Source organism: Oryx dammah, unplaced genomic scaffold, assembly GCF_014754425.2.
Source record: "Oryx dammah isolate SB20612 unplaced genomic scaffold, SCBI_Odam_1.1 HiC_scaffold_25, whole genome shotgun sequence".
NCBI classification, from domain to species: domain Eukaryota; kingdom Metazoa; phylum Chordata; class Mammalia; order Artiodactyla; family Bovidae; genus Oryx; species Oryx dammah.
The window spans coordinates 97073708-97098223 of NW_024070209.1; the positions used below are offsets into that span (position 1 = coordinate 97073708).

The 24516-nt window shown below is 57.2% G+C and overlaps 1 protein-coding gene across 1 annotated transcript in view; it reads right to left on the reverse strand.

Moving 5' to 3' along the window:
* NIBAN2 (niban apoptosis regulator 2) overlaps window positions 1–24516 on the reverse strand; it is a 54694-nt gene that overhangs the window by 1688 nt on the left and 28490 nt on the right. Inside the window, exons 2-13 of the mRNA XM_040225175.1 lie at window positions 18242–18372; window positions 14727–14855; window positions 11489–11594; window positions 10164–10331; window positions 4656–4771; window positions 4016–4120; window positions 3757–3919; window positions 2378–2565; window positions 1512–1667; window positions 864–980; window positions 630–737; window positions 411–522 (exon numbers count right to left, since the gene is read on the reverse strand). Of these exons, the coding sequence (XP_040081109.1) occupies window positions 411–522; window positions 630–737; window positions 864–980; window positions 1512–1667; window positions 2378–2565; window positions 3757–3919; window positions 4016–4120; window positions 4656–4771; window positions 10164–10331; window positions 11489–11594; window positions 14727–14855; window positions 18242–18372 (1599 nt within the window). The remainder of the gene's footprint in view (window positions 1–410; window positions 523–629; window positions 738–863; window positions 981–1511; window positions 1668–2377; window positions 2566–3756; window positions 3920–4015; window positions 4121–4655; window positions 4772–10163; window positions 10332–11488; window positions 11595–14726; window positions 14856–18241; window positions 18373–24516) is intronic.

The following is a 24516-nucleotide window of genomic DNA, read 5'->3' on the forward strand; positions in this document are numbered from 1 at the left end:
GGGGTGACGGGACACTGAGCGGGGGGCTGACGGCCCCCAGCACACCCCGCACCGTGTGCCCCACGTCACAACCCCTCGGCCTGAGTGGGCACTGCGACCAGACCAGGCTTCTTCGAGGCCTCAGTGTGGGAAGCGAGGGGTGGGACCCTAACCCCCACCACTCACCCGACACTCCCCAAAGTGCCAAGGACCCTCAACGAACCTAAGGCACTGGGACGGACACTGCCCCCGACCCATACCACGCACAGTGGGCCCACCGCAGCCCACGGCCTAAGTCTCCCCTTTGTAGCTTAGCTGACCCCACCAGGAAGCCTCTGGGCGCCCACCCTCCGCCACCCTCCCGCAGTGAGAGTCCTAGCGGGCCACACGGCAGGGCAGCCCCACCCGGCTCTGCAGCCGGCGGCACTGACCCTGGAGGATGTCCTTCATGACCGTCTGCAGCACCACCTCCTCGTACGTGTTCTCCACCAGGATGAACCTGGCAAAGTCCTCGAAGATCAGCTCCTGGAACCGGGACAGCTCCTGCCGGCCGGGGCGGGCGTGGGGGCAGAGAGAGGGGCGGTCAGGGCTGCGGGTCAGGCTCTGGGCGGCGGGCGGTGGGCGGGAGGCGGGAGCGGAGGGCTGCTCACCGACTTGCAGGTGGGCGCCAGCTTCTTGAGCAGGAATGGGATGGTGATCTGCAGCAGCGCCTCCCGGAAGAAGCGCTTCCGCACGGTGCTGCTGTCGTAGTCGTACTTCTGCCGGGAAGGAGGGGCCGGGGCGTGGGGAGCTCTGGGTCAAGGGGTTCCATCAGCACCCCCGTCTCACCCAGGCCCCTGTCTCCCTCCCGGGGTAGAGGGGCAGGGCCTGGGGGGGCAGCTCACCTTCAGCACCCGCTCCAGGATGCGCTGGATGGACTTGCACAGCTCCTCCTTGGTGGGCCCCTTCCCCAGCTCCTGGTGCAGGAGGGTCTCGAAGGTGTACACAGCGTTGTCCATTTGCTGGAGGCAGGGCGTACCACAGGGCATGTGAAGGCATGCCCCCCTGGGGAGGAGGGGTGACTCCGGGGAGGTGGGGTGCTCCCTGAGAGGAGGGGTGACCTCTGGGAGGAGGGGTGACCCCCGGGAGGAGGGGTGACCCCCGGGAGGAGGGGTGCCCCCCTGGGAGGAAGGGGTGCCCCCCGGGAGGAGGGGTGCCCCCCTGGGAGGAAGGGGTGCCCAGGCACTCAGATACTCCTCCACTAGCTCACTCCTATGCTGGGTCTAGAGCACTGGCTCGCTGCCAGGCACCAGCACCACCCCTCCTTGCCCCAGGGGAACAGAGCGTCTGGGCCCTGTGGGAAGGAGTTTAGGGAATAGGGAGGGCTTCCTGGAGGAAGGGGTCTCTGAGACCCAAGAGGTGAGTCTGACTTAGCCAGGTGGACAGCGGGACAGGCATCCAAACAGATCCGAGAGCATGGCCAAGAGATCGGAGCAGGAGACAACGTGCAGGATTGCGGGGATAGTCAGGGCGCTGGCAAGCCCCGTGCCCACCTCACGCATGTGGATCTGGGCTCGCTGCTTGAACACAGACATGCTGGACACGTCAAACCGCTGCTGCAGCCCGTCGAGCCGCAGCGGCTCCATCTTCTCGTAGCAGCTGTGCATCTTGAGGGGGTGGTACGCCAGCTGGGACAGCTTCTCCATGTACTGCAGGGAGGCAGGGACACACGAGGGACCTGAGCTGGGGCCACCGGAGGGGCCGGGCAGCCCCCGCAGCCCCTGGGCCCTCTGAGTACAGGCTCCAGGGCTGGCACTGGCGCCAGGGAAGGCCATCTGGGGGTGGTGATCACCAGGGAAAGCGCTGGAGGAACTGGGAGGAAAGAGGAGAATCTGCAGGCAGGAGGTACGGGTACGGCAGCACAGTGAGTGGAGACAGGCCGGCCTGAGTGCTGGGCGACCCTGGGCAAATCGCTCACCAGCTCTGAGCCTTGGTTTCCTCAGCCTCCAAATCTGGAGATGGGTTTTCGTGATCCCCAGGGTCCTCTGTGGTTCTCAAAGTCTATGATTATTATTGTCAATGGAACTCCTCAGTTTGGGGTGGAGAAGAAGCTAAGGTCACAGGGCCGATTCTATCTCCCAGACCTGACAACCATGTGGGGCTCCGGGCAGTAGACCACCCCGATATGGGGCCTGCGGAAGGCCGCTCAACCCGAGAACCAGCTAACTCAGAAGCGAGAGGGGCCGGCTCCATCTGTGAGGGGCACAAAAATGGCATCTATGGACGTGGCCGGCTCCACGCCTCCTGTAGACACTCTGTTCACAGGTTATGCCCAGGAGGGAAAGGGCCTGCCCTCATCACAGTGAGGGCCTGACGGGGGCCAGACCAGACCCAAAACCAAACCCAGGGCCCATCTCACCTCGCCCAGCTTGTCGATGCCACCCTCGTTGATGACGTTCAGGTTCATGTCGGTGACTTCCTTGAAGAAGACATCCCGCACTTCTGTGAAGCCCTGGCTGGTGGGAACCATGAGGGCCTCCAGGATGGACGGGATGTACGGCTGGACGTGGTTCCGGACACAAACCTCCGCCTTGGGGAGGATGGAGGCTGCGCCAAGGGAGCAGGTTAGCGGACGGCACCCCCAGGAGCAACCCCCACCGTCCCAGGTCCCTGGGCTAGAGGCAGGCAGCTGTGTCATTCTCGAGAGAAGACCACTGGTGACCACATGAGCAAAGGGAAGGGTTCTTGAGGAATGGTTAACAACGGAGCACAGATAACAGGCATTCTCAGGTCGGATCCTCAAATTCCTGAAACTATGATGTCAAGAAATGAAGAAAACGGCCATGTAAAGGTCTCAAGGTCAGCAGTTTCTCCATTTAGATGGAGGAAGAGAAAACTCACCTTTGGGGGCTGGAGCGGGATCTTGCTCCTTTGTTTTTTTAAAAAATGAAAAACACTCCAGTGGATTCAAGGAGTCTCTGGGTTGTGCAAACCCTGAGCCCAAATGCTGCTCTGGCTCAGCCTAAACTGTGGAAAAGGCAATCTCCCCCAGGCAGGGACAATCTCCAAGAGGTCCCACCAAGGCATTTTCACCCAAAGGTGTTCTGACGTCCCTCCTCCTCCGCTGTCCGGCTAATGCTGTTTGTTCCACACAATAAATGTCAACTCAGTGTCCTCGCCAGCTCACGGTGAGTACAACTGGTAGAGAGTAACCTCGGGGAACTGATGACCGCCACAACCATGGCCAGGGGGTGTGGGGGGAGGTGGCAGTGAGCAAAAGGATCCCACCAGGCTCAGGACAGGAAGGAGCACCAGCTGACCCGGTAAAGGCAGGCTCAACGTGGGTCACCCAAAGTCCAGATGATGTTGCTAAAATGGCCCGTGATAAATCTGACTGCCCGAAGATGAACAGAAGGCTGGAACCCCCTAACATCACTTAGGTCACCAAGATCTGGGTCTATAGAGACAAAAGCCACCTGGGACTTCCCCAGTGATCCAGTGGTTAAAGCTTCCTGCAGTGAAGTGCATGTTCGATCCCTGATCAGGGAACTAAGATCCCACTGGCTGCACCATGAGGCCAAAGAAAAGAAAGAACAGCCACCAAATGACACACAGGGGTTGGAAGAACAAGGGCTCGGATTTAATTCTGGCTTTTAAAAAATAATCAGTGAATCAAGTCACCGCTGTGACATGTACATGGATCCCTGAAAGAGGCAGGAGGGAGGCCCTGACCCCCAAGGGTGGGTGGTCCCCGCCCACCCACCCCGTGATGACAACCAGAGCAGGTGGCCTGCCTACCTCGGATCTTGCTGGCCAGGTGCTCCTTGGAGGTGATGATCTGGTCCATGTCGGTGCGGATGACTGCCTCCATGGCCGGCCGGGCCAGCTGCAGCTTGGACAGCACCGCCTCAAAGCGTGCCTTGGCCTGTTCGTACACCATGCGGTACACGGCATCCGAGATCTGTGGGCAGGGCATCGGCGACGGTGTCAGCGTCCGGCTGGGGGTGCCGGGCAGCTGTGGGCCCCCCACCCCCACTCCTGAGCCCAGACCACCCACCTGGATCCACTGCCTCTGTCGCTCCTGCGGCTTCCCCTTCAGCCGGGGGACCAGCTCTGCCTTCAGCTCAGGGCCCAGCTCCTCCATCACCAGGTTACTCAGGATCTGGGACCGGGAGGCAGGGGCAGGGTTTGGAGCGTGCCCAGCCCCTCTCCCTGTTCCGGCAAATCCAGCCACTCAAGCCCCCTTCAAAGCTGCCCTTTGCTCCACGTCCCCACTGCTCTGTCTCCCAAGCATCCTTCCCAGAGGCCCTGGATGATCTGCTTGGCTGTCCTGCAGGATCCAGCAGGGGCCCCAGCTCAGGACCTCTGCATGCGCAGCTTCCCCATCGAGAATACTCCCCCAGGCCCCTCGCCGGCACATGGAAGTCAAATGTGTTTCTCCTGCTAGACAGAGAGCTCCCTAGGGGTCAGGACTGTGCCCTCTTACTCTCAGTGGCACCCACCCCTAGTCCAGGGTCGGTGCTTGGGAAACAACTGAACAAAAATAACCACCTGTGTGGCCCACCTCAGCCTCCACCCGCCCAAACCTAAGCTTGTCATCCGGGTCCAAACCTGCAGCCAGTGCCCCGGGGCCCCGCTGGGGTGCTCAGTCCACCCTCTGGGCCCCGGGTGGACTTCCACAGCCTCCCCGGCCTCACCTGAACCTCGTTCCCACAGAGCATCTCCCAGGTGCCGTACAGCTCCTTGGACTGGCGGTACATGCGGATGGCATCCGTGAACGCAGGGCCCTCCACCTTGGAGTCTTCGGGAATCCCTGCCCGGGGAGAGGGACGGAGGGAGCAGGTTGGCAGGATGGCCCCTGCCCGAGGCCCCCACCGCTCTTGCAGTAACAGCAACAGGAGAGGTTGCAGTGACAGTTAACAGCAGTAACAATCCGCCAGCAGCAGCAAGACAACCCTCCTTCGTACCCTCATCTCCTTAAGCCCTCCCACCAGCCCAAGACGTGGGCACCGTCGTTGTTTCTGCTTTCACAGATGAAGAAACAGGTTCCAAGGTCAGGCCACTGCCAAGGGACCAAGGCCACTGCGTGGCAGAGCCAGGACCACTGGGGGAGTCCACCCTCCCCCCAACCAGGAGAGGCCTCAAAACACAGCAGAGGGGGTGCCAGAGGCGCCCAGAGACCCTTCCTCCATCAGGGGCCTGCACACTCCCCCCAATAGAGGGCCAGATGGTAAATGTGCACAGCTTTGCAGGCTGGTAACCTCTGTCCCAGCCATTCCACCCGCGGCTGTAGCAGGAAAGTTAGCGCAGACAGGGTGTGAATGAACGGGCCAATAAAACTGGATTTACTCAGACAGGCGATGGGCCCAGTTTGGCTCCCTGGCTGTCATTTGCCAAGCCTTGTGGAAGATCATCGAACCCTAAAGGGCCTCAGTGTTCCCTTCTGAACAGTGGGAGCTATGACCAGCCTGGCCTCACACACCCATGGAGGGGCTGCAGGGACCACACTGTGGGCCCGGTTGCAGGCCTGGTGGGCACTCCCTGCGTCAGGAACTGAATCCCCGACTGGCTCCTGGGGCCCTGGGTCCGCTGTGACCACCGCTGTGCACCCGGGAGGCTGGGAACACCAATCCATGGCTTTTGTTAGAGGAGGTGGTGGGGGGCGCCCAGAGGAGTTTGCCCACCTCCCCCATGCTGACCAGGGAGTTGCTGAACAAGATGTGGACCTCCGCCTGGGTGCTGGGGAGCCAGGCTGCAGGAAGTTGCAACATCCAACTTTGGGAAGATGTGGTTAAACACCTCAGAGCCTGGCAGGAGGCGGCCCCCTGCCTGGCCTTGTGCCTCTGACCGCTGTGTCCCCAGAGCCAAACAGCAGTCGGGGCCTCTAAAATCCCAGCTCCCACTGTGATGACTATGGAATGAGTCACCCCCACAGAGAAAAAGCCCCTCTCTGGCATGGAGAGGGCCTCTCCTCCCACCATCCGGGTGACCCAGGAATCACTGCCGTTCAGGGCTGGAGGGGGGCTCAGCAGTGGACCAACAGGCCCAGAACCCAGCCTGGCAGTGGCAGCTCCCAAGACTGGGATGGGGCCCTGAGCGTTTCAGAACCTGCATCCAGGAGGGAGCAACGCGGGGGCAGAGCAGGAGGGTCCCACAGAGCCCTGGGGTGGGTGCTGCCCAGCTGGGCTGGGGGAGGAGGCAGGCTTAATTAAGGAGGGAAACACTGTCTCCCCGAGACCAGGTTTTGCCTAGAAAATCCAGTTGTGTGTTATACACGCAGCCTCTCTCACACATGGGCATTTGCATTCTGCAGACAGCAAGCTGGGTGTGCTGGGCAGGGGCCGCTTTCCAGGTGGCAGGACAGGCTGGGCAGCAGCAAGGAGGTGGCTGACATCCCAGGCTCTGGTCAGACGTGAAGCCTCAGAGCCTCAGGACAGCCCTACTCTGCAGGCCAAGGGGCTGAGTCAAAAGTGAGGGTGGCCCCTCCTGAGCCCTCCCCCCGAGCCTGGCTGTTGGGGACTGACTTATGTCCCGACAAAGTGCCGTGCTGAAGTCCTGACCCCCAGCTGCTCAGAAAGGGGCCATGTCTGGATGCGGAAACTTAGGTGCGTGCGTGTGCGTGCTGTTACTTCAGTCGTGTCCGACTCTGCATGACCCCCGGCCTATAAACCCACCAGGCTCCTCTGCCCATGGGCTTCTCCAAGCAAGAATACCGGAGTGGGTTGCCGTTTCCTCCTCCAGGGGACCTTCCCGACCCAGGGACTGAACCCACGTCTCTTGCATCTCCTGCATTGGCAGGAGGGTTCTTTACCACTAGCGCCCCTGAGAAGCCCAGGACTTAGGTAATTAAGTTAAAAGGAGGGGATGAGGCCGGGCCCTGGTCCGATATGACTGGTGTCCTTATAAGAAGAAATCTGGACAAAGAATCAGGGCACACACGGAGCAAGGACTATGCGACGACCCCAGGGAGACGCTGGCTGCCTCCTAGTCAAGGAGACTCAGAAGAAAACAACCCTGCTGACACCTGGATGTGGGGCTTCCAGCATCCAGAACCGCGCAAAAGCTAACTTCTGCTGTTGAAGCCACTCAGGCTGTGGCCCTTTGTTACAGCAGCACCCGGTAGGCTGAGGCTGAGACCCCACACACGTTCCCACACGCGTTCCCGCATGCAGCTCTCAGAGGGGCCGGTGGCTCTCAAGGTCCAGGGAAGCAAAGTCACACAGTCACTAGAGGGTGGCTGCCCCAGGCTGGAACCGGGCCCAGTGGCTCCAGCGAGACCTGGAGGCTTCCCGCCCGCCCATGGGGTCCTCGGGGTCAGGCTGAGAAAGGAAGCAGCACTCCTCAGTCCCACAGAGGAGGGGGGGACGGCGGGCAGACAGGAAGAGGCCTTGACCTCGGCACCCCCGGCCCACCCCGAAGCCCAGCTCAGCGCCCCTGCTGCCCCCAGCTGCTCCAGGAATGCAGGATGTGAGAAGGACCCTGGACAAGCTGGCGTCCACCCAGCTTGGCCTCCTCCAGCCCCCCCCCCCCACCACTTCCTGGCAGCCCCCGGAATGAGCAATTCCAGGCCCCACAAATTCCAGACCCAGCCTCCGAGGAAGCTGAGAACTTTCCCACAGTTCTGGGGCGGGTAAGGGGTGGGGGAGGCTCCTCTGAAACCACCCCATCAGCTCCTGACACCGAGTTGCAGGACGCCCCTGCTCCCCACCTGGCCCCAGCAGCTCTCCCCTGGCCTCCCCACCTGCCCACAGACCCACACCCACCCACTCAGCCTCCCAGCTGAGCGCTCGCTATGTGCCAGGCACAGGGCCAAGAGCTCTACCCAGGACTCGCCCATTGATTGCTCCCCATAATCTAGCAATCTAGTTGATCACAACCGCCATTGTGCAGTGGGGAAATGCATGGCAGCTCTTCCCCCCACTGGTTGGTCCCTACCCAGCCTGGCCTGGGGTCACCTGGCCAGGTCTGCCATTAGCCTTGGAAACCTGGAGACGGAGGGGCCTGGGCCAGGGATGGAGGGGAGGGAGGGAGCGGGGAGGAGGAAGGGAGCCCAGATTGCTCTGCCCAGTCCTGGCCCCTCAGCCCCCAGGGACCTGGAAACAGGAGGCCTTTTGTGGGCGGCAGGGGTTGGCCTGACCAAAGACCTGGTTCCTGCCGCCCAGCAGATTCCAGCTGGGGCAGAGGCGGCCCTGGAGAGTGGAAAGGACAGAGGACAGGTGAGGTGAGCCAAGTCACCGCACAGCCCGCCTCTAGGCGTGGGTGCCCATGGTCCAGCCTCCAAGTGGACCTGTGCCCGAGGTATGCCGGCAGCCAGGGAGGGCGGAGCAGGGATGGGGCGGGGGGGGGGGGTCCAGTCACTAGGAGGGAAGTTCAGGGTCTGGGACAGGGTTGTTCCTCCCCCAGGGGCAGAAAGCCCCTCGTCACCCACACCCTCCCACCAAGAGACAATCAAGCCTTTCTGATCAAACTCCTGTGAGCCTCATGAGGCCCTCCGGACCTGACTCCAGTGCCCTGCCAGTCCCATTTCCGGGCACCCCCTCCCAAGTTCAGGCCCTCATGCGTCCTCCTCTGAAGCACCCCCACGCCAGGCCTCCCTTCACGCTCGCTGGGACCTCTGTCTGGAACACGCCTCCCTCTGTTCTAGAATTATGCATCCTTCAGGTCTCAGCTGAACCATTGCCTCCTCAAGGATGCCGCCCTCATCAACCCCTCTGCCCATACAAGCTCAGCAACCCCCCAGTATATACACACCCTCCAAGCTCCCTGGGTGGCTCCCACCCAGCACAGTCCTGACTCACCACCCCCTGGTATCCTCATCTGTTTAACATCTGTCCCCGCTACCCCTAGGCTGCCGTCAGTGAGGGACCAGGGTAGGGGAGGGACCAGGTCTTGCTTCCCTGTTGCATTCTCAGCACCCAGCCCTGGGTCTGGTTCAGAGAAACACTGAAAGGTTTGTTGAATGAATAAGTGAGCCGGAAGAGACCTTGTAACTTTACAGATGAGAAAGAGGCCCTGAGCGGGGAAGGGAAGTTCCTACACTACCAGGCAGGTCAGTGATAAGAAAGAAATGACACCATAAAAAAATCTTTAACAAGGACTGTGAATCCTCCTAGAGCCTCTAAGACACAGGAGAAAATATTATCCCCATTTTACAGAGGCTCCAAGAGGCACGTTGGTCTCCTAAGATCATGTTGCTGGAAAGTGGCAGAATCAGGGTTTTTCCTCTGTGATTCAGGAGCTCAACAACCGCACCCCTCTGGAAACAATTTCCTGTATTTTTTTCTCAGCGTCACAGAACAACAGTCTTCATCAGGGGAGAGGGTTAAGGGAGCATGACAATGGTTTCCAAAAACCAGAAAGAAAAGTGGTGGTTGGTGGTTCAGTTGCTAAGTCACGTCTGACTCTGTAACTCTACAGACTCTAGCCCTTCAGGCTCCTCTGTCCACGGGATTCTCCAGGCGAGAATACTGGAGTGGGTTGTCATTTCCTTCTCCAGGGGATCTTCCCCACCCAGGGTTTGAACCTGGGTCTCTTGCATTGCAGGCAGATTCCTTACCAACTGAGCCACCAGGGACGTTAAGGGCAAAAGGTCCGTCTAGTCAAGGCTATCGTCTTTCCAGTGGTCATGTATGGGTGTGACAGTTGGACTATAAAGAAAGCTGAGCACCAAAGAATTGATGCTTTTGAACTGTGGTGTTGGAGAAGACTCTTGAGAGTTCCTTGGACTGCAAGGAGGTCCAACCAGTCCATCCTAAAGGAGATCAGTCCTGGGTATTCACTGGAAGGACTGATGCTGAAGCTGAAACTCCAATACTTTGGCCACCTGATGCAAAGAGCTGACTCACTGGAAAAGACCCTGATGCTGGGAAAGATTGAAGGCAGGAGGAGAAGGGGACAACAGAGAATGAGATGGTTGGATGGCCTCACTGACTCAATGGACACTGAGTCTGAGTAAACTCCGGGAGTTGGTGATGGACAGGGATGCCTGACGTATTGCGGTACATGGGGTCGCAAAGAGTCGGACACAACTGAGCGACTGGAATGAACTGAACTGAACTGAACATGGTTTCTAAAAACCCCAGAAGGAAAAGGAAAACGGCTCATAGAGCAGGGGTGCCACTCCACAGTCGCCCACTAGGTGTCACCACTCAGCAACGCACCCGGTAACCCCCTCCCAGCTCCCAGGGCCTCACGGGGCGGCTCACCGTTGTTGCAGTGTCGGACACAGTCCTGCAGGACGGCCTGCCACTTGTCCTGCTCGGCTTCCGTCATCATGCAGAAGTAGTAGTGACGCGCCGAAGGATGCCAGAGGATGAGCGGGAACTGCGTGGGGCACTTGAGGATGGGGGCAGAGCCCGATTTTGGTGTGGTCCCTGTGGAGACAGCACCCCCTAAGCGGCTCCCCTCTGTGGCTTCCCTTGGCCAGAGGACAGCCAGCAGCTGACCCCTCGCCCTGCCCCTCCAGGTCCAGAGAGGGCTGGCCTGTCCCGGAATGACCAGAGTCAGCGGGGAGGCCACTTCTCTCAGGCTCCACAGCTTGGCTAAGAGAAGGCCTGCCCCCCTCTGGCCCCCCAGCACCAGTTCTTAGAGTTGGTAATGCGTCCACATCCCTGGGGTCAGGTTCTAAACTCTATGCAGGGGGCACAAATAACACAGGGTTGGAACTCTCAGGGTCAAGGGCCAAGCATTACTGTCTTGGGTTTCCCTTCAAATTTCAGTTGCAGAAGCCAAAGGGTGGCTTAAATGTCCAAAGTAGGAGGGAGGCGTGGGGGCAGGGGATACAGAATAAATAAAAGGGGATTTTTCTCTCTCTGTTTTGTCTGCATGGATATTTGAGATCCAGAGAGATAAGTGGTCCTGGGCTGTGACCTGGTCACTCCTGTTAATAACAGGACAATGGCAGTTCTTTGGGTCCTGGCTCTGGGTCCCTGTGCTGGGCTCACCACACACACAGCACCTCGTGGGGTCTCCACAACACCCCAAGGTCAGCCCTCCCAGTGCAGGGGCTGGAATTCAGGAAAACCAGACTCCAGCTGAGTCCTCGATCACCAAGTCCCACACAGGGGCGTCTCACTACCCCTTGGTCTCCTTGGGATCAGCTAAGAGGCAGACATGATCCCACAAAGCTTCTGGGTGTCTCTGATAGGGTGGGGTCACCTAGGATGGCTCCCCACAAATGCAGCATTGACTTGGCAGCTTACAAAGTGGGGCACCTGGATCGTCTTCTCCGGAACCTCTCAGGGACCCAGGGAAGGGACAGAGTACAGAGTAAGCCCCCTGCACAGCTGTGATCACCAGGCTCAGGAAGTGGGGGCTAGGTGGAACTCACACTGGTGTGGCCCCAATGACTTCAGGCAAACCCCTCTCAAGCCTCCCCTTGGAGGTTCAGGTTGTGCTGGGCACTTGCCACAGCTCTAGCCCAGCTGCTCTTCCTGTAAACATGGAGCTTGGCATTCCAGAACCAGGAATGCCCCCCACACTCTCTGGCCAAATCCCTGGGCACTTGGCCTGGGATGGGTGGTCCCTTTACCTGGTAAAGAGTTGCCAACGAGTTCCAGGTACTGGTCCAAGGAGGTGAGGATTTTGTAGCCCGCACTGTTGATGACAGCTCGGGGTGGGATCTGCCGCTCATAAGCCTGAGGAGGGGGCAAGAGAGATGGTGGAGGCAGCTACAGGTATGGCCAAGCCCAAACCCCATGTCTCTACCTGGCCCCAGAGCCCCACTCAGTGTTCCCTGCCCAAGACAGGGAGGAGGAGGAGGAGAGGAAGAAAAGAGAAAGAAAGGAGTTTGATCATTATTGTGACTAGAGGCAACATGGTGTCCTGAGCAGGACCCAGGCTCGGGGCTCAAATCCTAGCTTCACTAAGTACTATGTGTGTCAAGGATAACATGTCCTGTGCTTTAGTTTGGACATCCCTGGCTCAGTGGTAAAGAATCCACCTGCCAATGCAGGGGACACCAGTTCAGGAAGATTTCCCTGGAGAAGGAAATGGCAACCCACTCCAGTATTCTTGCCTGGAGAATCCCATGGACAGAGAAGCCTGGCAGGCTATGCACCACTTAGCAACTAAGTAACAACAACATGCTTTAGTTTCCTCATCTATAAAACCAGGGTGATAATAGTGCCTACCTCATAGGGCTCCCTAAGAACCCAGGGAGATAACTAGGTAAGGTTTAGCACAGTGCTTGCTACAGCAAGGGTCAGTAAGCACTGCTGATGTGATCATGGCTGGGTTCACCAAAAAATTCGTTTGGGGTTTTCCGTTAACATCTTACAGAAAAGAAACCTGAAAAAAACTTTTTGGCCAACCTAATGTTATCACCACTGCTACTACTGGCTCTACAAAGAGCAGCTAACACCAGCCTAGTGTTCATTACCTACCAGGTACTGTGCCATGGACCCCGAATGCTTATTTCACAGAATTCTCACAATCCAAAGGTGAGCACCATTACAAGCCCCAACATCACATAACTGGTAAAGTAGCCAACCTAAGACATGAACCTGGCCTGTCAGCCTCTAGAGCCCAGGGTCTTTGATTACCCTGAACTGTCCACTAACTTTCTAGGTCCCCTTCGGAGGAGAATATATTCATTGGAGGGACTGATGCTGAAGTTACAATACTTTGGCCAGCTGATGCAAAGGGCCAACTCACTGGAAAAGACCCTGATGCTGGGAAAGATTGAAGGCAGGAGAAGTGGGTGACAGAGAATGAGACGGTTGGATGGCACCATTGATTCAATGTACATGAACTTGGGCAAACTCCCGGAGATAGTAGAGGACAGGGAGGCCTGGCACGCTGCAGTCCATGGGGTCACAAAGAATCAGACACAACTGAGTGACTGAACAACAACTGCTTTCTTACACCAGTGGGAAGAAAAAATAGTTCTGATGTAGGCGCTCATACAGCAGGGCTGCCATGCTGCACCCTGCCACTAGGTGTCACCACTCAACATATTTCTTGAGAGCAGCTGAAACCTCAGAGATTTTTTAAGTGGTCCCTGATGAGTAGCATCAAAGTCACATGAGAACTCATCAGAAATGCATTTTCTTGGCCCTATTGCGGGTGAATCAAACTGAGGGTAGGCCCAGCAACATGGTGTGTTTTTTGTTTTTGTTTTTTTTTTAATTGAAGGATAATTGCTTTACAGAATTTTGTTGTTTTCTGTCAAACATCAACATGAATCAGTCACAGGCAGCAACCTGTTTTTACACCAGCCTTCCAGGTGATTCTGTGCACTGAGAACTGCTGCCCTGAGGCATCAGTTGCTCCTGACTCTGCTTATGTTCAGTTCAGTTCAGTTCAGTTCAGTCGCACAGTCGTGTCTGACTCTTTGCAACACCATGAACTGCAGCACACCAGACCTCCCTGTCCATCACCAACTCCTGGAGTTCACTCAAACTCACGTCCATCGAGTCGGTGATGCCATCCAGCCATCTCATCCTCTGTCGTCCCCTTCTCCTCCTGCCCCCAATCCCTCCCAGCATCAGGGTCTTTTCCAACGAGTCAACTCTTCGCATGAGGTGGCCAAAGTATTACTCTACTGCAAAGAGATCAAACCAGTCAACCCTTAAGGGAATCAACCCTGAATATTCACTGGAAGGACTGACGCTGAAACTGAAGCTCCAATATTTTGGCCACCTGATGCAAAGAGCCAACCCACTGGAAAAACCCCAATGTTAGGAAAGACTGAAGGCAAGAGCAGAAGGGGATGGCAGATGATGAAATGGTTAGATAGCATTACCGACTCAGTGGACATGAATTGGAGCAAACTCCAGGAGATAGTGGAGGACAGAGGAGCCTGGCGCGCTGTAGTCCCATGACGTCGCAAAGAGTCGGACATGACTGAGCAACTGAATAACACTGATTTGCCTCAAAACAGGGCGCTCAAGCCTGTCTTTTGGCTACTCTAGAGGAATGTGTGGCAGAAGTTGGGTCTGTGGTTGAACCAGGTGGGACTTCCCCAAGGGCCCAAGGCAAAGGACACTCATCCCCAGACTGGTGGTCAAGAATCCGCCTGCCAACACAGGGGACACGGGTTCAATTCCTGGTCCAGGAAGATTCCACCTGCTGCTGGGCAACTAAGCCCGAGCACCCTAGAGCCTGTGTTCTGCAAGAAGAGAAGCCGCAGACCACAACTAGAGAGCAGGCCCCATTCGCCACAGCTAGAAAAAAGCCCACGCACAGCAACAAAGACCTAATGGAACCAAAAATAAATAAACTTTAAAAAAAGGACAGTCATCCCCCAGCTTCCCTGCTTCAGGGCAGGGAGTTGCGAGCAGAGGCATTAGGAAGGAAAAAAGACAGGAGCAGCACCCAGGAGTGCTCTGAGGCAGGGGAATGGCCAGTTTGCTGTGGCTGTGGAAGCCCAAGGCAGGAAGGGGGCTGTGGGGGGAGGAGGGCCCTGGAGGAGGAGAGATTGGGAGGGCCATGGGGGTGGGCCAGTGCCAGTGATGGGCTGCTTCTGGAGGGAGAGGCACAGTGAAAGGGGACCCTCAGCGAGCTGGGTGCCTGGATGGGTGAGATGCCACTCAGAGAGGGGGTGCCCAGCTTTGGGCAGGCAGGAAAGGGCTGGGGGAAAGATGCTGAGGCTCGGCTTTGCGCCTGGTGACAGCGAGACGGGTGCGGTGGCTGGCTGAGGGTGGAGGTATGGGGGTCTCACGTTCAGGAGTTGGGGGGTGTGCAGCATTAACGATCGCAGAGTAGGGGGCTGCGGGGACACGGAAGAAGCGCTGGGCCGGGCCCAGGAGGCCTGGGGGGCGCCTCACCACTTTGTTCTCGTAGAGCACCAGCCCGTAGTTATGCGGCACGAGGCTGAAGCGGTTCCTCCATTTCTTGTTGTCCTCCTGGTACTGGAAGAGGTTCCCCGAGAAGATGATGCGCTCCTCCAGGGGCACCTGTGGGCGGCGAGGGGCGGGGAGTGAGGCCGTCCGCCCTGACCTCACTCCTCACCGAGGTCTCCGAGGCAGCACGGTGCGACACCCGTTTGGCAGATGGGGAAATGAGGCTGGGGAGCAGCGAAGGCCCCCTCCCCACTCCAGGTCCAGCCAGAGGCACGGTGATGCCGGGACTAGAGCCCAGGCCAGGCACTGTGACAGGGGAGCCAGACAGGGCCCCGCCCCGTCCTGGCCCCAGCAGACACGGCAGCCTCCTGGGGCAGGTCTCCGGAGCCCGAGGCAGGCTGCTTCCCCGTCCACTCTGCCTGCAGTGTGACTGTGCCACGGCCGCTCTGGCCGGAGGGGACCGGCCCGCCGGCACCTGAGCACATCTCTCTTCCTGCTCTGGGCCTGTTTCCCCTCAGGGCAACACAGACTTGACCGAGGCGGTGCCATAGAGCCTCCCCGGCCCTGACAGGTGACAAGATCGTCTCCACGAACCCAGATGGGGGAGTAGGGGACTTCATCCCAGAGGGTTCCCGTCTGACCAACACCCTGGCAGACTCGTGGCCAGCGTGGGCAGCAGAAACACCGAGACCTCCCTGCAAAGCCCTAGCTTTGACTCTACCACAGGCTCGGTGTGACTTCAGGCCTGCCCCATCACCTCTTTGAGCCTCAGTTTCCTCATCTGTAAAATGGGACAGGGACAGCTGCGACAACATGTGCAGGGATCACGCAGGCAGTTGGCACCGGGCAGGCAGTACAATACAGAGGAGCTGCCCATGACCACTACTGGGGTTCTGTCTGCATCAGTCTCCCGGGTCCTCAGACTGACATTTGGAGAGGGGGAAGGGAGAGTAAACAGACTGAGCACCAGGGAAGCTTCCGGAAAGGAGATAACAGGAGGCCAAGAGGGAACAGCCCTGCTCCTGGGTGGGAGGAGCACAGGAGTCAAGGGTTCCTGTCTCTCAAAAGCCTCTGTCTGCTCTACAACAAATATGGGGCCTTCTGCAAAAAGCAACATGTATCCTGTGTAATAAAGGGAGAAGGTATAATTTGACTGGGGCCTAACCCTCCTAGCTTCCGAGCTCTGCAGCTGCAGTCAGAGGTGAGTAGCCCCTCCCGAGGCATTCCCCACCCCCAGGCCTGTCTCCTCACCGGGCCTCTTCTCCCCAGCAACCTGCCTGCCACTCTTCGAGGGGAAATGCCAAAACATTCCTGGAAAATGAGGGCCCATTGTACTCAAACAATAGGACCCCGAAGACTGCTTCCTACCCAGGGACAAAAATATTTACAGGAAAAGAAAATGGTTCCCCCCTCTCCACCAGGCACCCCCTCCCCACCACCGACAGTGGGCTTTCCCCTGGGCTGTGGGGTCTATATTTAGACAGGGGCCTACTCTTACCCCAGCTAAGCTCCCGTCTCTGCGAGAAAGAAAGAGCACAAAGAGCTCTCCAGACACCCGGACAGACCCTTGTTCCCCCGGGTCTGCAGCCTCCACTCCGCTTAGAGCCGGAACTCACTCAGGCCTCCCCGGGTGAGTGGGGCTTGGCACCCTGCCCCCCTGAAGTCCACCCTCAGATCCTGGACAGCCCGTAATGGCTGGTTGGTTGGTTTACAGATGTGGGTTTGGGTTTTATTTTTAAGACTTTCAAATGGCAGAGTCGTGTTTCCACTGGAAGGTCTGCAGGAAGCGGAACCCAGGAAACAGCCCAGGCCAAATACTTTGCACTCTGCAAAGCTCTCTGATGCCACTGACGGGCATCTTTGGGGGATGGTGAGAGCACAGGCCCCCAGGCTCTGACACCCAACACCTCAGGAGCCTGGACAAGCAACTCTACCTCCCTGAGCCCCGGTGTCCACCTCTGGGAGGGGCGCCGGGTCATAATCACAGTCCCGCTGAGCCATGTCATGCCAGCTGGATGAGTAGCGCCCGCACAAAAGAACTGTTGTTTTTATCACTACTATTACTATATTAATTGCAGTATTATTTCTAACAAAAACAATTTATGTGATGATGATAATGATTTCTATTGTTACCCTGACTTAGCCTCATGATGGTCAGTTTCCTGAGTGGCAAATGGGACCCAAAACCCCTCCTCTTCTGAAACTGTGGGTGATTTCATATTAGTCTTCCTGCTGACACGTTGCGTCTGTTTTCTGACCATGAACACTCAACCTGATGAGTGTGAAAGGCGTTTCTCATGCAGGGTAAATGCCGAGCACATCAGGCGACCCTGCTCCTGTCTTGGGTTATTGGAATTCAGGCTGCCTGTGACATTTCCTTCCAAATAGGGGAGCAAGCAGCCCACAGGAAGCAGCTCCCTGAGGTGGGTGTCCAAAGCCCTCTCTGCTATCACATAGGTGTGCCCCTGCCAGACACCCAGCCACAGCTGCCCTTTGCTGTCACAGGTCGGGAGGTTGCCATGACATCAGGAGACCAGACAGAATTTTCTGGGCCCCAAATCAAAGTGACAGGTGATGCTCTGACACACAGCCCTGACATTCTCTCCACCCAGGCAGGCTGGGAGTCAAGGCAGAAAGAGGAATCAAGTCAGGAATCTGGAACCTGGCTTGAGTCCTGCCCTCCACCATCCCAAGCAAGCCATGGGCTCACCTCTGGGTCTCTGCCCATGCCACTGCCTGGGTCTGATATTCCTTCTCCCATCAGGTCTTTAGCTGAGATGGCCCTTCTTCCAGGAAGCCCTCCCAGACCACCCAGACAAGGGCCCACTGCAGCATCCCCAGAAACAGCAAGGCCTGGCTTCTCACCCCAAGCGCTCAGCCCCACCAGTGCCGCCAGTCCCTCACTTCCTCAGTGCCATTCCCACCCCGAAGCCAGGGGTGAGCACAGGATCCCCACCCTGGGAGGCTCTACTAGCCTCCTCTGGCCCATTCTGACCCCCCAGTGGGGAGCAGGCAGCTTCCTGGACAAACCTTTACTGTGCAAACATAACCCTACCACTGATAAGAGGATAATGACAAGGCCAGAGATGATGACACGTCAGTCAAGCATCTGTCCAGCCCCAGGCACCCGGCCCACAGAGCTTTAATCCTCGCGGCCCCCTGGCGCGGGAAGTGTGCCCATCCCCATTCACAGGTGAGTAAACTGAGGCCCCACGAGGTGAGGTCATTAGCTCAAGGGCACGTAGACTCTAAGAGGAGGAGCTGGGCTTGGACCAGGCCTGTCAAGATGACTCAGCCCCAGCCTGGCAGGAGGAGGGGCTGGCCCCGGGAGGAAGTGCCCACAGGGGCTTCGATGCCACAACCAGGTCACCTCCCTATTCAGAAGCCGGGGTGGGGCCCTCACAGACCATCCAGCAACCACGGGAAACCGAGGCCCAGAGAGGGAAGGATCCTTGCCCATGCCCTTGGAGGTCGCCCCACCTCTGCCCAGAGCCTCTCACCTTGCGCCAGAGCAGCTGGGCCTGCGGCAACCCAGTGCCCTCGATCTCATGTCGCATGCTGTTGAAGAGGGCCACGCCATACTGGTCTTCGTAGAATCGGAGGAACTCCGTCAGGATCTTCCCGGTCTTCTCTGAAAGGGAAGGACAAACAGGCTATGAGGTTGGCATGATTGCTTCCGGGCAGTGACCCTACGCCAGGGAGGGGCATCCGCCTTGCCCCAAATCCCAGCTCATAAAACCGTCCACACGGGCTCCGCACTCACATCTGCGTTGCATTTCTGGCCGGGGTGGGGCCTTTCCCACACACGGCTGGGTGAGCCTCTGGGCGAGAAAAGGCAATGACCGTGACGGTGAAACCAACAGAGACACAGAAGCCGGCATACAAGTGAAAAGACGCTCGGTCTCACCAGCCGGCAAATGATCACAAACGGGAGGTTTCATTTTCCCCATCAGACCAGCCGGAATGTGGAGAATAGGCACTCTGACTGGGGCTGGGGGAGTGGCAAGAGGGGACTGCGTGTTTGGAGGGGGAGGGTGGTCGTGTGCCCAGTTCTAAGTGGGCATGGGGGCCCTTGCTCCTGTAGGAATCCAGCCCACAGAATGCACCAGAAATTGCCAGAAACAAGCCAATTGTGCATGGTGGGGGTGGGAATGATTCAATACCCAACAGTTCACTCAGGTCGGACAGAAGATGAAGGGGACCTGGGTACACGTAACAAAAGGAAGGTGTCTGCACTCTGCGGCATCAGGAGCTCTGCAGACTCCCACGTTGAACAGCATCGCATTTAAGATTATTCCTGTAGGTGCAGGTGAGTTATTTATGCTTGGGGGCCTCAAAGAAGAGGTCCAGGAGGCAGCACTCCAGGCTGTTAAGGGCGGCACATCTGAGTGTGGGAATGAGAAGCAGAGGGCGAGTTTCGGGTTCTGCTTTGTTCATTTGTTTAGCATTTGAATTATTTTATGAGCATGACTCTTTTTGCAATTAAAACAAAAATCAACATTCTAAAATGAACTCATCTACCAGATTGACTACCACTTTGCAGTCACTGGCTGTTGGCCTCTCTCTTCTGCTAAAGCAGGTTTTAAACAGAGAAGGAGATGTCCCAGGGTGCAAGAGCAGGCCCAGCACTCGCTGCCCAGGCCTCCCTATTGACAGATGAAGAAACTGAGGTCCAGAGAGGGTCATGACCCACACCAAGGGGCCTCCTCCTTGGGCAAGACTTCCCTGTCCTGAGTAGCTGGACTTGGGGTCCATGCTGGCCCACTGTGCAGACCCCCTCACCGGGCCTCAGTTTCCCCCTGTACTCTGGGAGGACCAGCTCAGTCATGGACAGGCCCTACCACCTCTAACAGTCTTGGACTCAAGGTTCCAAAGAACTGGTCCTTTCGCAAATGAAAAGGGGCTGACATGACGCCATCCCTCCCACGGCTGGTCCCTAGATAGCAAGAGTACCCAGCAAGGACAGTACTTCATTTAATCCTCTCAATAGCTCTATGGGGCTTCCCTGGTGGCTCAGCAGTAAAGAATCTGCCTGCAATGCAGGAGTCACAGGGGACACAGGTTCAGTCCCTGAGTCAGGAAGATCCCCTGGAGGAGGGCATGGCAATCCACTCCAGCATTCTTACCTGGAGAATCCCAGAGACAGAGGAGCCTGGCAGACCATAGTCCCAAGGGGTTGCAAACAGTCAGACACGACTGAAGTGACTTAGCATGCATACAATTGCTCTACGCGGTGTGGTTGGTGTCGTCCACATTTACAGAGAACACTGAGACTCAAAGAGCTTAAGTCACTGACACAAGGTCACCCAGCTAGTGAGTGAGACGCTGGAATGCAGTCCTGGGGCCCAGGCAGGAGGTGGTGGCTGGGGAAGAAGGCTGAGAGGAGGTGCCACACCCCACACCAAGGGTCTGTGGCAGCCCACTCCCTCCACCCCTTCCAGAGGCAGCTCAGCCCATGGGTCCCTCTTCACAGGCCTGCGCTTCCCTTCCTGGAACAAGTTCATGTCTGTTCAGATTCTGTTTTCAGGGGAGGAAAGGGAGAACAAATGAGGAATTTGCTTTGAATGCCTGTTTTTTAAAGACCATAAACAACCAGAACTCTCTCAAAGGCCATGAGAATTGTTCTGAAAAACGATGAGGTGGGAGGGGGTGGTGGGGGAAGAGATGGGACGATGAACTGGGGCCAAATAGAGAAAATAGGATCGCAGACAAAGGTCCACAAAGTCAGAGCTACGACTTTTCCAGTAGTCATGTACAGATGTGAGAGTTGGACCATAAAGAAGGCTGAGCACTGAAAAATTGATGCTTTTGAAGTGTGGTGCTGGAGAAGACTCTTGAGAGTCCCTTGGACTGCAAGGAGATCAAACCAGTCAACCCTAAAGGAAATCAGTCCTGAATATCCATTGGAAGGACTGATGCTGAAACTGAAGTTCGAATAATTTGGCCATCTGATGCAAAGAGCTGACTCATTAGAAAAGATCCTGATGCTGGGAAAGATTGAGGGCAGGAGGAGAAGGGGACAACAGAGGATGACATGGTTGGGTGGCATCATTGACTCAATGGACATGAGTTTGAGCAAACTCTGGGAGATAGTGAAGGACAGGGAAGCCTGGCGTGCTGCAGTCCATGGGCTCGCAAAGAGTTGGACATGACTGAGCAACTGATCAACAAAGGAGAGCAGACAATAATATTGATAAAACATGTAGTCATCATCATAGTCACTCCATTTTATTAAGTGTTAACCCCAGTCGATGGGGTGGGAAGGTTTACATGCATGACCCCAAAGAATCTTCACGAAAACCCTACGGAGTTGGTGCTATGGTTTGCCCATTTTAGAGATCAGGAGGGTGGCAGACCCAGGACAGGAGAACCAGGTTCTCAGCCTCCAGCCCAGGCTTTGGTCCCAACCCTGCCTCAACAGACACCCAGTGGGCACTCTCCCAACAGGCAAGATGCGTAGGTTTGGCCCTTGGATCTCAAGGGTCCTCTAGCCACAGCTCCAGGATGCCTGCCTCGGCCGTGGTGCATCCAGCCTGATACAGCATCATATCCAGAGGGGCCAGCAACTGCCCTGATCCTCGGGGAGACACCCCCAGGAGGAAACTCCCATCCTGTGCCAGGAACTCAAACCCAGGTCTGCCTGACTCATAGCATGCTCCTAGCTGCCAGGTCAGCAAAGCCCAGACATCACATCCAGGCAGGGAGTGGCTGGGTGCAGAAGGCCCCAGGCTGGACTGGGGAGGACAGGAAGGGGAGGGCCCAGCCAGGAAAAGGCCCAGGAATCACCCTTTCAAGGGGCATCGAGGCCCATGTCAAGTGGGACTGTGGGTTGGAGAGGAAGCCAAGAAGTGAAAACAGAACAAGGTGACCCAGATGGAGCCAAAGGGCAAAGGTGAGGCCTGGAGCACTGGAGCTGAGAGGGGCAGAGTAGGGGGAAGGAGGAGATTCATCTCTCGCGCTGGGATGCAGACGGGTCATCCAAGTGAGGCTGTGGGACCAGAGTCCAGGAGGGGAGGGCAGGAGCAGCGGGGGCGGAGAAGTCACCTGGCAGAGGGTGGAGAGGGGAGAGGCAGAAATGTGGGGTGCCTCACTCAGAGGGAAGGAGAAGACGACCCCATGGGCCCTGGGCCCATCTCACCCAGCTGCGATGACAGATGTGCCTTGCCACTGGAACTCGAGAACCGTACACAGCTGGGCCTGTTTTCAGATAGATTCTTTGCCACCTGAGATTCCAGAAGCAAACAGACCGGAGAACATGGGATCTCTCAGTGATCCAAATCTGTTCCCCAACTTGGGAGCCTAATGGATGGGGAGACGGAGGGAGGCTGGTCTCTAAGCACGAAGTACAAACCCCAGGAGCGGGGCGCCTGGCACATGCAGGGGCTGAGCCAAGCAGTTACTGAGTGCCTACTTCTGGGCCACACCCCAGGAGGCTACGGACCAGGCTGGGCGAGAGGTCAGGGACTTGGAGGAGGGTCCCGACACAGTGCCAGGGAACTGGGGGGCTCAGCTGAGGTCTGGCAGCAGAGGGGGAGCTGGAAAGGGAAGACCGAGGGGGAAGAGGGCCATGGGATGGCTTCTTGGCAGCCCAGAAGCCCATTCCTGAGAGATGTCCTAAGACAACTTGGAGGAACCGCCACGTGCTGATGCAGAAGATGAGGAGTTGGGGGCGAGGTGTCGGGGCTGGAAGGACCTTGGGGAGGAAGGTGGGGTAGGGGGGTCCAGTCCCCTCCAGGGACAAACAGCTCCCAGGGAGGAGTCCTGAAAAGTGTCCCTAGTGGCCCCTCCAGCCAGATGCTGCTGAAGGAGGATGTAGGTGGGCATTCCGGCCCTGGAGAAGGCTCCTCCAGCTTGCTGAGCTCCAGTGGGGGTAGGGGGGGTCACAGCCTGGGCAGCCCCTTCCCTGCAAGACGCACTCAGCACCCCACTCTCTCTCCCTCCTTGCCCCCCTGCAGCAGTGAGCTCCCTGGAGTTGCCAGAGGGGTTTTATGACTTGGTGTCCCTTCCTGGTGTCTGTGAGTGGTCCCCAAGACCTGAGGTGTCCCTCTCTCCTCCATACCCGCCTGTACGAGCTCTTCCTGCTCTTCCTGCTCTCCCCCAACGGCTTCTGGAGACACCACAGCCCAGGGATTCAGGGTCTCATCATCCCAAAGGGCTTCTCCAATTACTCAGTGATAAAGAATCCACCTGCCATGCAGGAGACCCAGCTTTGATCCCTGGGTTGGGAAGATCCCCTGGAGAAGGGAATGGCAACCCACTCCAGTATTCTTGCCTGGAGGATTCCATGGACAGAGGAGCCTGGTGGGCTACAGTCCATAGGGTCGCAAAGAGTCAAACATGACTAAGCACCTGAGCACCAACACCCTGAAGGGGGCTGAGAGCCAGAGAGGGTGAGGGGCTCACCTGAGATCACATACCCAGACCGAAGCAGTTAGGGTTCTAGTCCACAACCCGCTGACCCCCTGCCGATGCCGGACTCTGACCACTGCCCACAGGGCATCCCTCCCCCGAGAGGGCGGGGCGGGAGGGGTTGCCCAGCAACTGGGTTGCTGCTGGGAGAGTCTGGAGGGGACAGAGTGCAGGCCTCACCCACCTTCGACACTTTCCCACACATCTCTTCCTTCCTTTCCTGCACTGACTCAGGCCTAGGTGCTGTCAGATGAAGAGATACAAGGGTAATGACAGAGCCCGCCTTCCCGCCTCAGGCCCCGGGAGGTGGCCAGAATCCCAGTCCTGAAGACCTCGGCCCCGTAAGCTACCCAGCTCTCTCAGAGGCTCAAGTTGCCCGTCTGTAAAATGAGCACACCCAGAATCCAGTTCCAGACCTCCACAGACGTGACTGCTATAATCGTAATCAACCTTGAATAGTCATTGGAAGGACTGATGCTGAAGCTTCAATACTTTGGCCACCTGATTCAAAGAGCCGACTCATGGAGGAGACCCTGATGCTGGGGGAAGATTAAGGGCAGGAGGAGAAGGGGGTGACAGAGAATGAGATGGTTGGATGGCATCACCGACTCAATGGACATGAGTTTGAGCAAGCTCTGGGAGATGGTGAAGAACAGGAGAGCCTGGCATACTGCAGTCCACGGGGTTGCAAAGAGCCAGACATGACTGAGCAATCAAACAACCACAATCATGGTGCTCAGAGACTGCTTGGAAGTTTTGGGGTTTTTTTTAATTATTTATTTTAATTGGAGGCTAATTACTTTACAATATTGTGGTGGTTTTTGCCATACATTGACATGAATCAGCCATGGGTGTACATGTGTTCCCCATCCTGAACCCCCCTCCCACCTCCCTCTCCACCCCATCCCTCGGGGTCATCCCAGTGCACCAGCCCTGAGCACCCTGTCTCATGCATGGAACCTGGACTGGCGACTGTTTCACATATAATAATATACATGTTTCAATGCTATTCTCTCAAATCATCCCACCCTCACCTTTGCTTGGAAGTTTTATTAGCAGGTATAGTTTTCACAGTTTGAAAAAATCCAATAGCGACATTAAAAAAAAAAAAAAGGACCAGGAAGAGAATCACAAAATAATGATAAGGATCAGCAGCTCTTCAATAAACAAAAACCTGACAAAGGGAGGGCTCCCAAGGAGGAAGGAGCTGCACAGACAGAGGCGAGGGGTGAGGACACCGGCCTTGTGCAAGGCACACGCGGGAACCAGGGCTCCCACCTGACCCTGGGGGGACTCCCAGGGCCAATCGCTGGGGCCCCCTCCCAGCACCTGACCCTGGGGGGACTCCCAGGGCCAATCGCTGGGG